Source organism: Xiphophorus couchianus, chromosome 16, assembly GCF_001444195.1.
Source record: "Xiphophorus couchianus chromosome 16, X_couchianus-1.0, whole genome shotgun sequence".
NCBI classification, from domain to species: Eukaryota; Metazoa; Chordata; class Actinopteri; order Cyprinodontiformes; family Poeciliidae; genus Xiphophorus; species Xiphophorus couchianus.
The window spans coordinates 15,791,837-15,806,911 of record NC_040243.1 but is presented as its reverse complement, the minus strand read 5'-3'; the positions used below and the strand labels follow the sequence as shown (position 1 = coordinate 15,806,911).

At 39.5% G+C, this 15,075-nt stretch overlaps 1 protein-coding gene and 1 long non-coding RNA gene across 2 annotated transcripts; both read left to right on the top strand.

Annotated features, from left to right (window-relative positions):
* The first annotated feature begins 2,840 nt into the window (after nt 1–2,840).
* Nucleotides 2,841–8,615, top strand: kcnj12b (potassium inwardly rectifying channel subfamily J member 12b). The gene is made up of 2 exons (XM_028043057.1): nt 2,841–3,453; nt 6,935–8,615. The coding sequence occupies exon 2, from the start codon at nt 7,054–7,056 to the stop codon at nt 8,317–8,319; it is 1,266 nt and encodes a 421-aa protein (XP_027898858.1). The 5' UTR covers nt 2,841–3,453; nt 6,935–7,053; the 3' UTR covers nt 8,320–8,615.
* Nucleotides 8,616–11,777: 3,162 nt separating this feature from the next.
* Nucleotides 11,778–12,551, top strand: LOC114159640 (uncharacterized). The gene is made up of 2 exons (XR_003598628.1): nt 11,778–12,273; nt 12,355–12,551. It is a non-coding gene; the product is annotated as an uncharacterized LOC114159640 (long non-coding RNA).
* The last annotated feature ends 2,524 nt before the right edge of the window (nt 12,552–15,075 follow it).

Genomic DNA, 15,075 nt, shown 5'->3' with positions numbered 1-15,075 from the left:
AGCAGCCTCTGCCTGGAGGATGATGCTCCTGATTGATGTTTGAAGAACTCGCTGTAATACTTATCTTATTCTTGTAAATTGTGTCAGGAACAGACATTTGGTTTTTTACAGATTTTCTTTGTTTAAATCGTTCTTTGACCCTTGATACTATAAAATACATGTGATCCAACACATGGGTTTATAAGGTTGAAGATCAGAACCTTACTTCTCTTGAGAGATTTCTTTACAAACTATTTATGATTATTAAAAATAAAATTACACTGAATTAATCACAGCAAGATAAGACTTGGGTTCAGCCTTGCTGTGTGGTCTCACAGCATCAAAATGTGACAGTATTTCATTTTCATTACACAGTCTTGATCAGAGGGACTGGAAATTTTAAAATAGGAACCCTAACGTAGCTGTTTCCCTGATGCATAAGAGGCTAATTTCTCTTGGTGACTCGTCAAATTGGGAAAGCATGACAGATGTGAGATGACGTCGATAGGCAAGGTGTGCTGCTTTCATGGACGACTGTGGCTCAGGGGGAAGAGCAGCAACTGGAAAGTTGGAGTTTGATTCCAGCTTTCTTGTGTCACACGTCGTGAAGTTACTTAACCTCAAGTTACTGCTGATCTGTGCTTCGGAGAGCGAATGTGTGTTTCAGATTCCTCTCGCTGTTTGATCCAACTAGGCAAAGCCAGTAGACACTGGCAAAAGGGCTTTTACACAATCTGGGTACCAGTAAATGGGCCAGCAGTGTTTTTATTTAAAAACAATTATTTATTTTATTCAAGACTTTGTCTCTCTAATACAAATGTGTATTTTTCTACATTTTCATCAAAATATTGTGCTGCTGAAGGGAAAAATCGTCATATTTGAAGGATTTTTACACTTCTTTACTCCGGGTGCTGATAAACATCAAAGATGGTGATGTGCCATATATTTCTCTGAAAAACGTAAGGAAATCAGTAGGAACACACCTGTGATTATTTTTGCATGGTTTAGCAAGTTAAGCTATTTTCAATAAGGGGAAACAAGTCACACTTTAAAAGTTTATTTCACAATAACAGTAGAAAAAAAAGATACTAAAATAATACTTTAATAATTTAGACAGATTCTTAAAAAAATTCTCATTTTATTCATCATTGAGATTACAATGTTTTTTTGTTGTTTTTTTTTAAAAAACAGAGCTTTAAGATTTTTTATATGTTGTGATTTTCTTTCTACAACATTCTTTATATTAATTTTGAGTTGCTTATGTTGTTTTCTTGAATTAGTTTGGGTCTTGTGTCTCAAAATATATTAAACTCATTACAAAAGGTAAAAATTCAAATATAAAGATCTAATGAGTGCTTTGAGTATAAATTTGTTTTAATAACAACATTAAAATCTACCAACTAACAAGGGAAGGCGTCATTTGAAAATATTTTTCTCCCATCTTACATTTGATGGCGTAAAACCTCCCAGCTCTGAAATGGATAAAAATAACCAGACGTGTGCTGGTCATCTGAAAGGTGATCAAGTGTGACCAGCCGTTGAAACTGGCTGAACCTGGCCCAGTTTGTGCTGCCGCAGTGAGGAGGCCTTTAAATAACTTGGTACACAACGACGAGGCTCTGGGTTTACTCCGTCCCGATGGCACCCTTTACATCATCATCCCCATCTGGTCTCCAAACTGAACCTGTAACCCATTTACAGTTCTGACAGTACCTTCGTACAGTGGACGTCTGCACAGGAAGCAACAATAGTTTTCAAGTTGCTTTAAAATGTTTCTGTGGTTTTCTCAAAGTTACTCTCATTTATGGCCACTTTGGACTAAATTTGAGATAGCTCCAGTGTTTTTTAGTGTTATATTTAGAGGAGCAACATCTTGGTTTCCTTCAAACAAGCTGAACTCGCAAAGACAAAATAAATCAAATTCAAGTGATATGTTTTCAAGTTTGTTTTTTTATCCATAAAAGAACAATATGAAACAATTTAGTTCTGCGTGATGGACACGTCGTCCGGGCAGAAATGTTTTCTTCTTTGTCTGGTAGAGTCAAACTTTATACATAAATCCTGCAGTAAAATGGAGCTTTGAGACTCGCCAAAGAGTTCTGCATTTAGGTTCTTGTGAAGTTAGTCTCCTTGGCAGAAACAACTTTGTTCTTGTTGTTTTTGCAAGAAGACAAACAAACTCATGTGTGCATTTGGACATATGGAGAATGCAGAAGATTGTTTTCTTATTTAGAACAGAATCAGTACCAACCTAAAAATTTCAGCAGCTCCTTCAGTGATGCTCACAATCTCTTTAAAGGCATCCCTGAAGTGTTTTTTTATAAATTTTGCAGAAACGTGCAGTTTTAGTAAGCTTTATAATGTCGCTGTTGCCTATCAAGTTTATTATTATTAATTGTAGGCATAGATTAAAAGAGACTGTGTGTTGTAGAAAGACTTGCAACCAGGTTGTTGATTTATTTTTCATTTTTTGCAGCTTCTTCCTGAACAGACTTGTCTAATACATTTTAAAACCCTTCCAATTTAACACGGGAGTCCATCTTTTAGAACAAAATAACGAATATACTGTATATATTAAACTTAAAGTTAAGAAAGCAGCTATTTGCAAGCTCAACAGGAACATTTCCAATATCCAAATGAGTCTAAATGGAAACCAAACCAATCGCTCTGGAAGTCTTTTCTCTGTATTCAAGTACCTTATAGTGAAACCAGTTTCATAAGAACAGTCATCATGTTTAGGTCACACTTGCACGCGTTAAACCTGATGGAACCAGTTGGTCCTTTCATCAGCAGTTCTCATCAGCCGACCATCAACACTTCACCGAGGAAGAGCGTGTAGTCATTTCCAAATGCCAAGTATCTACAGTGACACCGTGAGAGGGAGGGGGAGGACCAGAGATGAGCCGTGAGCAATAGTTCACTAGATGTGGGATACGGAGTGGGATATGCAGCAGAACAAGATCAGATGGCAGATATACTAAGAAAGTGAGAGACACGTGGAAGAGGAGAGACTGTCGGCCACCGCTGCTGAGAGGATAAACTGTGACGAGTCGAATTGTTGATTGGACCGGACCAGCAGGCCATAAATTCATTTAATTAGTCCGCTGTTCTATTTTGAGATAAAAAATTACGATTTCAGAGCTTGGCTGAAGTATTTCTGTAATTTATTTATTTATTTTTTGTCTGTTTCTGGACCCCTGGACATCAAGCAGAGAAGGACAGACTGGGACCCTCTCCAGCTCTGGTGGAGAAATAGATTGTTTTAAATCAGGCAGAAACATGAAGATATTAACTGATTATTTGCTTTGCTTTCTCGGGATGATAGAGTGGTTTTACCCTTAACAGAAGAGAAGAAGAGAAAGGAGCTTGAAGAAAGTCATGCAGCAATTTGGCTAGTGAAAAACAAAAACCTGGAAACTTTGAAAAAGAAGGAAAAATAAAGATCTGCTTTTATCAAGAACACATGAACAAAAGGTAAGTTTTTCTTTTGATAACACATCATAGTGAGGATGGATTTATTGCTGGATTATTGCTCATCTCACAGCTCAAATATATTTCCAGTAAGAACAATTCACAGCTTGCCGTCTCCTTAGCATTAATGTAACAGCACAGCAGGCAGAGTGTGATTTGTGAGAAAGCAGACGAGATTTGGCACGAAGAAATTAGAAAATAATATCCCTCCGAAACTCACATTCTGCTTCCTAGCAACTAGATGATCAGGAAACAGGAACTATTGTTTAAAAACATGCAAAAAATAAAAATAAAAAATGAAAATAGGTTGTTATAATTCAAGGAGTAGTTTGACACTTATTTGTACTTGTCCCAGTACAGTGAATTTGTCCCTGCCCTACTTTTTTTTTATTACATGCACCTGTTAAATGAAGGGTAGAAACAGGGAGTTATTCAAGCTCCATGATGATGACACTGGCAGGACAGACTACAGGACTCCACCAAGAAGCTTTGTTAAAACAAATTTTTAAAAAAAACACATATGTTGCAAACACAGTGCATTTATTTGATGATTCCTTCATCATTAAACTGATAAATATGAGAGAAAGCAAAAAGATGGAATCATATTTTCCTATTTTGCTAGGATGACCCAGATATTAGTATTCAAGTTCAAGTTAGAGGAACTGGTTTTGTTATGCAAACCAGTTTCTCTTTTTTTTTCTAACAGCTTTTAGAAACTAAATTAGTCTCTCCATTTACAACTCAAACATGCAGTATGTCTAAACCTAAAGGGCAGCTTTTAGTAAACATTTGCATTTTCTTACTAAATGCCATCATTCGAATGGATACTTAGCCATTTCTCCACCAACGTGACCCCTTTAAACCTTCTGCCCCCTTCCTGTCTGGAGGCCAGCAGATGTCCAGATATTTTCTCGTCTTCCTATGTTAATATGAAGAAAACTTTTAGGATGAAATATGTATCTACATTTAGTCAACTAGACTAAATGTAGATCAGTCTGTTTTACCCAATAAACCATTCTCACACTTCGATCCACATTCTTTTCAAGAACCACAAACGTCAATCTAACAAACAGAACGCTTTGCGGAAGCAGGTCAACACAAAGTGGTAGTGGATTGTCGAGTGAATAAAACAGGAAACCAGATTTCCATTTATTTATTTATTTTTATTTTTTTACAAATTAAAAAGAAGTCCCCTAATTTTTGTCCAATTTATTAAACTCTTGTCAACTCCTCTCTTGAACTCATGTTCTCTAGCCAAAGGTTAAGTTGCAGACGTGAAGACATTAACTCTTAAAGCTATTATTACAAAGAAACTGGTGATACACGATATATTGGCATCAACACTGGTATTGGCTGATTATAGTCTTTTTTTTTTTTAAACAAATCAATGTCTGCCCAATACGTGAAACTGGGCCGATATTAACAACCGATATTGATTTCCATCTTGCTGCCATTTGTGTTTCAGGAGCTGGAGGGTTTGGCTACGTAGTATTTGTTCAGTCATGTAACTAGTAGCGATGCAGTGCAGGATTATGGGATGTTTAATTGAAGCAGAGAAGCAGTGCAGACATTGATGTCGCTTTTACACTGTGTCGAAAGTGTAGGGAAATATGTATAGTATTGGTAAACAGCATTATCAATGTCAGATATTGGACATCGATATTGGCCCAAATTTTGACATTAGTGCAACCCTAAAAACATCGTACTGTATAAATTACACGTAATACTAAGAGTAAAATAAGAATTTAATGGGGGAAAAACCCAGAAAATTCAGTCAAATAAAATTACTTAAAAAACAAATATTGAGTAGTGAAGACTGAACTAGTTTCAGTGTTCACATATTAGCTATTTTTTTCAAATTAAATGTGAAAGGTCTAGTGTTAATTATTTTATTATATGGAAACTATTTCAAAATGAGAGAAATGATTGTCCAAATTATGTTAGCATCTTACTGAATTGCAGTCTCTGCAGTCTCTCAAAGTTGAACAGATTATGCTTTTCTGAATTTTATAAGGATGCCACTTTGTTGGCTTGTTATGTAAAATTTTAAATGCTTCCTTGTACAAGGACATCACAGACTTTACAACTATTTGTAAAAGTTGATCCCAGTTATGCAATAAAAGACAGAACATTTGTGTTTATGCGATGGTTCTAAAAAGTATTCACTCGTTGGGATATTTCACTCATCAGGTCCTACCACAAATTCTCTATTGAATTGAGGTCTGGGCTTTGACTAGGCCACTCCAGAACATCCACCTTGTAATCTTCAAACAATTTCTGTGCACCTCTAGATGGAAGATTCAGGTTGTTGTCTTGCTGGAAAATAAATCAGGGTCACATCGCATTGAAAGCTTCTTGAGCACAAACGGGGGAAGCTGGTGAGAGTAGAAGAAACGCAGGGGGAAGGGCATTACTTTAGGAAAACTTGTTAGAGGCTACAAAAGAGTTGTAATATGAAAGATAAAACAGGATAGAGAAGGGAGACGAATACTTTTAGCTCAATACAGAGTGTATGAATAAAATAAAAGTCTGATGAAGAGATTAGAAACTCCCACTGGAAAGAAATAATCAGCCACTGCAAAGTCAAAAAGTTAAACACACCTGTCTTTAATCACACTATACCACAGGCTAACATGGATCCAGAGCCTTTGGGTTATTTCTTACAAGGTGAAATAACCTAGTTTCGAACATATGAAAGAATGTCTGCAAGAATAGCATTATCTTCGCTTCAAAATGGATAATCTGAAAAAAAACAACTCAATTACTACTAACTCACTCAATAGTAATTAGATGCCTGAAACTTTAAGGGTAAGTCAAGTTAATCATTTTCTAAAGCACATACATGGTACTGCGGTGTTTTAAACCATTTCTTTTTTTTTTACTAAATGTCTTTGGTAATCACTTTGAACGTTGCCATCGAACCACTTGTGTCTGAGCTGACCTCTGTTTCAATACCCAGTTTTCTGCCTCATCTTTTTTTAGCCCCTATTACGTTCCACTTCAACCTCGCAAGGGAATCACACAGCCTCATCGCGGTACTCCAGTGCCTCTAATAGTTGTGCCAGCTGGAGGAAAAACAAGATACGTCACATAAAATGGCAGGGCATTGAATTAGCTGGCTATTTCTGTACCTTGATGAGCTTTGAAATGTTTATAGTATGAACCAGAGTATTTCCGATCATGCAAGAGGAGAAACGAGAAAGTCAGACACAAATCAATGCCTTGATTGTTGTTGAAAGGATGTTTTGGAGGGCAAAGGAAAAAGTCAAAGTTTGAAACTAAAAACACTAAAATATGTCTATCACATATTCAGAGAATGAAGACTGAGCATTGTATTTGAAACATTTGGACTAAAAGGACAAATCAAAATAAGCGCCTTCAACTGGTTCAATGTTTTTCATCACACTCTTAGTTTTGGTGTAGTTTGTCTGTTCCATCTTTGTACTTGGTGATAATAACATTCTGCCTGTCCTTTCCTTTCCAGAAGTTGACGACTGATACCAAGTTGTGACCAAACAGAGCTGTGCACCTCTGTGAGAGGACTCAGCTGTGCATGAGCCAGGCTTGTTGCGTGAAGCCCCCCTGGCTGCGTTTTACTGCGGCATGAGCGTAGGAAGGGCCCACCACCACCACAGCTTTCTGTCCTCTGAAGAAGAAGGACTCAGACTCAGCACCATGCCAGCCGTGGGCAGCTTTGGCAATGGCAAGATCCACACAAGACGCAAAGGCCACAGCCGGTTTGTCAATAAGACCGGCCAGTGCAACATCCACTTCTCAAACATGGACGAGAAATCCCAGAGATATATGTCAGACATTTTCACTACTTGCGTGGACATCCGCTGGCGGTACATGTTCCTGCTGTTCAGCCTGGTGTTTGTGGTGTCCTGGCTGACATTCGGCTTGGCCTTCTGGGTCATCGGCCTCCTGCATGGTGACATGGAGAACAACAGAGAGGATTTTGTTCCCTGTGTCAAGCAGGTAAACAACTTTGTGACGGCCTTTTTGTTCTCCATTGAGACCCAGACGACGATCGGTTACGGAGCTCGCTACGTGACGGAGGAATGCCCAGCGGCTGTCTTCATGGTGGTCTTTCAGTCCATCATGGGCTGCATCATCGACGCCTTCATGATTGGCGCCATCATGGCCAAGATGGCACGGCCAAAGAAGCGTGCAGAGACTCTGCTGTTCAGCCACAATGCGGTGATCGCCATGCGGGATGGGAAGCTGTGCTTCATGGTCAGGGTTGCCAACCTGAGGAAGAGCCACATTGTAGAGGCTCATGTTCGGGCTCAGATGGTGAAGCCCCGCTACACAGAGGAGGGCGAGTACATCCCCCTGGATCAAATCGACATGAATGTTGGCTATGATAAAGGCACCGACCGCCTGTTTTTGGTCGCTCCCCTCACCGTCATCCATGAGATCGACGAAGAGAGTCCCCTGTTTGGCATCAGCAAGCAAGATCTGGAAATGTCCGACTTCGAGATTGTGATCATCCTGGAAGGACTGGTGGAGGCAACGGCCATGACGACGCAAGCGCGAAGCTCTTACCTACCGTCTGAGATCCTGTGGGGCCACCGCTTCGAGCCCGTCATCTTCGAGGAGAGGAGCCAGTACAGGATCGATTATGCCTACTTTCACAAAACCTTTGAGGTGCCGTCCACGCCCAGGTGCAGCGCCAAAGACATGGAGGAGAGGAAATTCCCAACGTCTGGCGCCAACTCCTTCTGCTACGAGAACGAGCTGGCCTTCATAAGCAGAGATGAGGATGTGGATGGAGACACTGAGACGGAAAAAGACAAAAGTTGTCCGTCGGAGCTAACCCCGACTGACCGCATTCAACCATCTTCTCGAAGAGAATCCGCACTTTAACCTTTGTCTGCTGACAGAAGGGCTGTCATGGCTGAAGTGGGTCGGCTTGTGAATGTCATTCTGCAGACACTGGGACACCCCTGAGGACATCTTCGTTACAATTTGAAGACCAGTGGTACGCCATGCCTGCCACACAAGGAATAAATTCAAAATGTCACAGGATGCACAACTTTTTCTTCCTTTTGAGATGGTTCATGAGCTTTATTAGATGCAAACTAATTGAAAACTGTCCTACTGACGAGGATCTTAAATCTGAAGTGCATGAAATCAACATGGTTTTATATATATATATATATATATATATATATATATATATATATATATATATATATACACTGTATGTAAGTATGTATTTTGAGAAAAAACTTCACAGCTTAAACTGGACCAGATGCAGCTGCAAAATGACAAGGCTTTGCAGTAAAGCTGATTATTTAATTTGTAGACTAATTAAACAGATTTTTATCTCAGCATCATACCGTACAACTGCAAGACTCAAAGTCATGCCAGTAACATTATAAAAGGGACAAAAACGTAAATGATAAATTAACTAGAAAAACTCCTTGCTGTAAGTTAATACACATCTTAAAATCAACCGCAGTCACAAATACACACCCCCCCCCCCCTCCCCCCACCACCACCACCACACACACACACACACACACACACACACACACACTACCTTGAGCCTTTCCAAATTGTGTCACCTCATCTCAAACAGTCCGGACCTATTTCTAACTAACAAGAACTTCTTCCCACGTCACCATCATCCTCTACTTTGTGTTGTTTTATCACAAAATCCCAGTTAAGCACATTTGTCCACAATGTACACATGTGGTGTATCATGATAAAATGTGTTCTTACTGAAAGAGTAACTGCTCAGAGCCAAAATGCAACAAATACCAAATCGCTAAAAATGAAAGATAATGTCTTCTTTAAAAAATGTTATTTAGCTAGTATAATGCAGTTGTAGCATCTTGTAGTTGTTTTTATATTAATCAGGACATGTCATCCAACCAAATGGCCGCCAGGGCCCCTGAACTAGTCCAGCAAAATGAAAGACTGTGCCAATAACGCTGACCTCTAACATAGAAGCTTCCAGCTTTCAGAAGAATTACACAAGGGGCCCTTCTGCCAAGGAATCACAACACAGTTTGCTGCTGAAGACGGTTTCACAGTATGGGAGTCATGGAAATGTAGAATAAGCTTTTTGATTGTTTGTTTGTTTTACCTCTCTTCATCTTTGATTATAGAGGTGAGGTGGCATCTCGTTCAGCTAATGCCCAAAGTGCAAAAATGCAAAAAAAAAACTACACAAAAACAAGGAAAAATGTTATGAAACACAAAATGATCAATTATAGGAATAAGAAAAAAAATATTAAGCATGCACATTTTTAATTAAGCATCCTGATCCTTGAATATTTTCCAATAAAACACAGGGTCCACTTTTTGATAAAAATGGGTGCTGTTGTTAAATTGACTTGACAGAGTCATCATGTCAGGGGAGATTTTATGTTGTCCTGTTATTTAAAATGTGCACCATTGCAAGATTTGAACAGTTCTCATCACAATCTGTTCACATTGGAAACAAACCATGCAAAAAAAAAGAAGAAGAAAAAAAAACCCAAAACAAAATCTGAATTGTTGTTAATGTGAATTGAAGGGGGGGATATTAACTATGTGTTTCATACTTACTGTAAGTAAGACTCCTGATTTGAAATGACCTGCTGATGTGACTCCATATCATTTGCTGAGTTACATTTGACCCCTCCACAGAAACAGACGCTTTAAACCCAGGCCCTAAACCTCATAATAGACGCCTAAAGTACTGTTATAAGACACTTTAAACTGTTCATCTTCGCTGTTTGTATTTCTTATAGTAGATAAGTAATAAAGCCTGTAGCTAGGACTCCTGATTTTCTCCCTGGCTGAGACGAATGACTTTCTCCTCACCATTAGTCAAACCAAAAGCTCTATGTGGGTTAGCTTTGTGCACCTGATGCCCATTTCAGCAGATTTGGGTTTTTCCCCCCAATATATATATGTTTCGCTGACTTGTGCTGAAAGCAGCAGAACCGGCTGTCTCTGGAAACCAAAGGGTGGTTCCTCTGCACTGAGGTCAGATCTTCCTGAAGAAACACAAAAGTTTAAATCTGTACAGCTGTCTGGAAAACATTTTGTAAATAGTTTGTTTACTTCCCCCCTCCCGCCTTCTGACTTAAAAGTGAAGAAGAAAAAATAAGGGGAATAAAGCGTAACATTTTCTCCATATATTTTTGCTTAAAAGATTGAAAAAAATGTGCAAAGATGATTTATTTGTTCTTGATGTCTTCCACTGAATGTATCCCAAATTGATTTTATTCTGATTTTTGCCTCGTTTCGTTTTGCTTTGTTGTGAGAAAAACAACCTGGAAATGACAGAGTACAAAGAAAATCTCCAGATTACTATAATAAAATACCACGAAGCCAACCTCTCTGCCTTTTCTTCCTTGCAGCCAGACACCACAGCGATAACAAGCACCTGCTCTGTACGCTGTCGTGTGTTGAGTTTTAACATAAGATCAGCTGGTGGGGAGGAGTGAACAAGCTGCTCGAAAAACAGGAGCGGGTTATAATTTACGGTGGTGAATTGCCTAACCCTGGCCGGGGGGGGGGGGTCAAAGGTCACCGCTTTCACTCTTATGCAACCCAGCAGGCACGCCTTTCCATGTAAATGAAGAAGACTTGGCTGTTCTTCATTCAATTTGCGCTCAGAGAGCACATCACAGAAACACACACTCAAGATCAGGCAGCAATCTAATTTCTTTGCACATCCAGGCTGAAATTTCTGCCCCTCTGTCCTTCTTGGCTAAATAGCTCAAGTTTCGTCTCATTGGGTAGAGAGAACCTCGTAGTTAGAAATTTTCAGCTGTTCTCACTTGGATGTAGGTCTGGACTTTGACAAGGCCGTTCTAACACAAAGATCATTTGTGGCCCTTGAAATTCTTTTGACCTGTGTCTAATCCCAGTCCCTCAAATCTGATCTGACGGCACATTTTTTTAATGCAAAAGGAGATATTTCAAACATGTTTCTACGGTGCAATCTCCACTGTCCAATTAGATTCTCATTAAAGTGAAAACTGATCAATAAAATCTAAAATGTGTTTATTTTTTGCTAACCACATTGCCCCCCCCCTTTCATTCTAATTTCACAATAAGTAGGAAAACAAACATCCGGCATCTTTTACTCAATGGTAGACCTTGACACTGCCACTCACTGATTTTGACTAGTTGCATATTTTTTTAAGCTTTTTTTTTTTATGTATGTCATTTTCAGATCAATTTTCCTACGAAGCTTTGATGATTTTTGTTCCTTTTATTAAAATATTGCATGCTAAGCTATTGGTAAGCAGCTAAAAGAAAATCACAGTGAAATTATTTTTTGCATTTTTCTATAGGCTATATGGAAAAGAAATCTGAAGCTCTTCCAGAGTTACAAATGGCCTTTTGGCTCCATCAGTTTGGTGGACGGACGTAATTTGTGTGCAGTTGTTACCTGACGTCTGAAAGCAGCTGGTTGCTCTGGATTTTGTTTAGTGGAAGCTGAGAAAAAAGGGGGTGGCATACAGATAACAAGCACGTAGAAGGGTCGTAACATGAGAAAATGTGTTGAGGTCCTAGAGGCATGAGATAGACTTTCAGACTGCAACCGATTTTTTTCCTATCCTTCCAGGAAGGAAATACTAGAAACACATTCACGTCCCGGTCCTGCCTTCAGACGTCGGATCGGTTTTACTTCACCTGACACGTGTGACGCCAAAGAGGCATCGAGCTGCAGATAAAATCTACCTTTTCTTGGCACTAAATGAGAACATTACTTGTCACTTCCGTGGAGCTGCATCCTTCGAGATGAGCTGCGCGATGGAGGAGATGTTTCCCACCCACTCGGCAGTGTCGGAGGATGAGAAGTCATGCGGGGTCGGTCTTTGAGCACGCAGAGTGGGCTGCTGAAAGCCGCACTCAGCTCTAATTGTGGCAGCTATCTGTGCTTCCCTTCAGCCGACAGAGAGAGGTGGAGGGCAGAGGGACGCGGCGCTCCGCTGACAGCTGCAGCTCCTGCGCCTCGACGAAGAAGTCCTGACGCTTCAGCACATCATTCATTTGCTGCTAATGAGCTGCCGTCAAATTAGTGATTACTGTCAGAATTTAATGAGTCTTAATGAGTTAATAGTCTTAGGAAAAAAAGTATGTTAACAAAATTAGTTCCTTTGAGTGATTTACTGTTCTGCGCAGCGGTTTTAACCCACCTTTAATTTCTTAATTATTTTCTTCCAAGTAGAAGAACTTCCTCTTTATCTTAAAATGTTCTGCAGATCTGTAGGGGCTCTGCGGACCATTACAGGTTTTGCTCGGACTTCGGCTGCTTCTTCACATAGCTGTATTCTGTTCTTTATCTTTGGTACTTTGGTCAGGTTCATCCCAACGGTGAATTTTAGTCTGCCTTTTCCACTCTAAACCCAGCTTTGATGAGTGTTTGTCATCATGTTGGAACATCTTGATGGTGTGTCCAAGTTTCTGCCTCCTACTTGATGATTTGCAGGAAAAATAAGGAACTTGGCGGCATCTCTCCTTCATTATTCTATTGACTTTGAGGTTTTTTTTGGGAGGGAAAAAACACACAGCATGATGCTACCATAACCATGCATGTTGTTTGAAGTCCTCGTTTTGCCCCTACCCAACATATTTCTTATCATTGCGGTCAAACAGCTCAATTTTTGTCTTGATTGACCACGACATATTTTTGAAAAAGGCTACTCAACCCCCCAAAAATAAAAGTGAAAACCGAAGTTGCTTCAGCCCACATGTCCCGTCTAGAGGAAGTTTAAATGAAAACATTAAAATTACTGCTTGGTTATCCCAACTGATTCATCTGATTCAACCGATTCTTTATGTGGATGTGGGATCTTCCTACTAATCCACAAAACAATTTAAGTTGCATACCCAATTCTAGTTTTTAAAAAATAACCTGTGAAGTAGAACGGTTCAATTAAGTTGTTAAAAGCACCAATTTTTTTCTAACTCTAATAAACATCTGCAAGTATTTAGTACAACACATCTTTCAGTGCTTTTGTTTTAACTCGTTTCATAAATAAAGCAACTCATTGACACTCATGCAAGACAATTTATCCACTTTGCGGTTAAAACACTTGGAAATATATATTTTTTTAATCGACTGCAACAAGATATCGAAGCTGTTTTTGGCTCAAGGAGTCGACATATAATCAAGACATGTCACGCCAAGGAAACCCAGTCTTAGCATTTCTTGATATTTCATTGCAGGTCCTTTTTCCAACAACCACTGGCATCAAAAGGTCAGGGTGGCATCGTGTTATTCTTCTTGTGGGCGTGAGCAGCTTGAAGGTTAAAGACAATGAACTTTAGGATGGAAGAAAAATCCACCCTGGGTGGGGAAAAGCTGACAAAGGAAACTGGCTATATGGCCGATCAGATCAGGATAAAGTGTTATCTAACTGCTTTGAAATGACTTCATATGAACTTGTGTTACTTTTGGTCCTATTTCCAAGCATGCAGGACATTGAGAAACATTTAAGCTGCATCTGGAAATTGCTTCAACAGTTTTAATTGTTGAAGAGAATAAAAGTCTACCTTTCCTTGTAGTTGTTAGACACACAGAATTGGAATCAAAAGCTGCAAGTTGTACCAAATTGAACTTGACTAATTCCCAGCTCAATAGCAGTTCATTTTTAGGCCATTCAGAGGTCAGAAAAAGGGGTCGAGCTGTCGGTTACCGGTTACTATGGTGACCTCCAACTGCCAAGCGCAGCGTAACTGAACTTAGAACGCTAATAAATTTCCGGAGAAACAACTTCCCCACCAAACAAAACAAATTCAGAGAACAAACACACAAATGTTGACATCCACAACACTGTCCAAATAAAAACCTGCTTGTTACATCTACAACATGAGGAGTTGTTAAAGTTCACGAGAGAAAAAACTCGTTGCAGCGGTTGCTTGAATCGGATTCACTACTGCAACTGTTGGCGAAGCATAGCAGATCTCACTGCCTGATCCTCTGAGTTATTTAGCTCCTGGAAACATGGGTCCTCCAGCTGAGCACATCACTCAGCAGTGATCTTTGCTCCTGGGCCTTGACTGCTGCAGACGTTCAGGATTTGATTACAGCGGGAGGCTGATTGGATTACAGGAGACTCTGACTCAAATACCGACAGCAAACACGGCAACTGAAGGCCGTCTGACAAGCAGCGGGAACACCGACCGCTGCTCTGACCTCGGACACTGTCAGGATGCAGCCTGGAGACGGTATATCTCACACAGTGTGTTGAAATTTTGAGGCACAAGGAAAAGAATATGTGGTTTTTAAAAAAAGAAAAAACTGGAAAGTGTGGTGCGTGTTTAAATTTTTTTTTTTTCACATTTTTTGAAAAAAAACCTTTTTTTCACCAAGGTGATGGCAGCTTCAAGGTGTGAGGATGCTTTTCATCAGAAACAGGTCAGAGCAAGCTGGGAAATCAGATGGAGCTAAATACAGAAGACGTATAATTTGTACTGGAAAACAACACTAAACAGACACGTGTTGATCTTTCTAATTAAAGATGAGGTGTAATGTGGAAAATGTGGAGATCCTCAAAAGGTTATGAATACGTTTTGTTCCTTTCCAGGTCATCCTTATTGTCAAAATGTATTTTTACAGTAATGAATTAAATGTTATAAAATCCTGCATGTTTAGGTCTCTTAGCA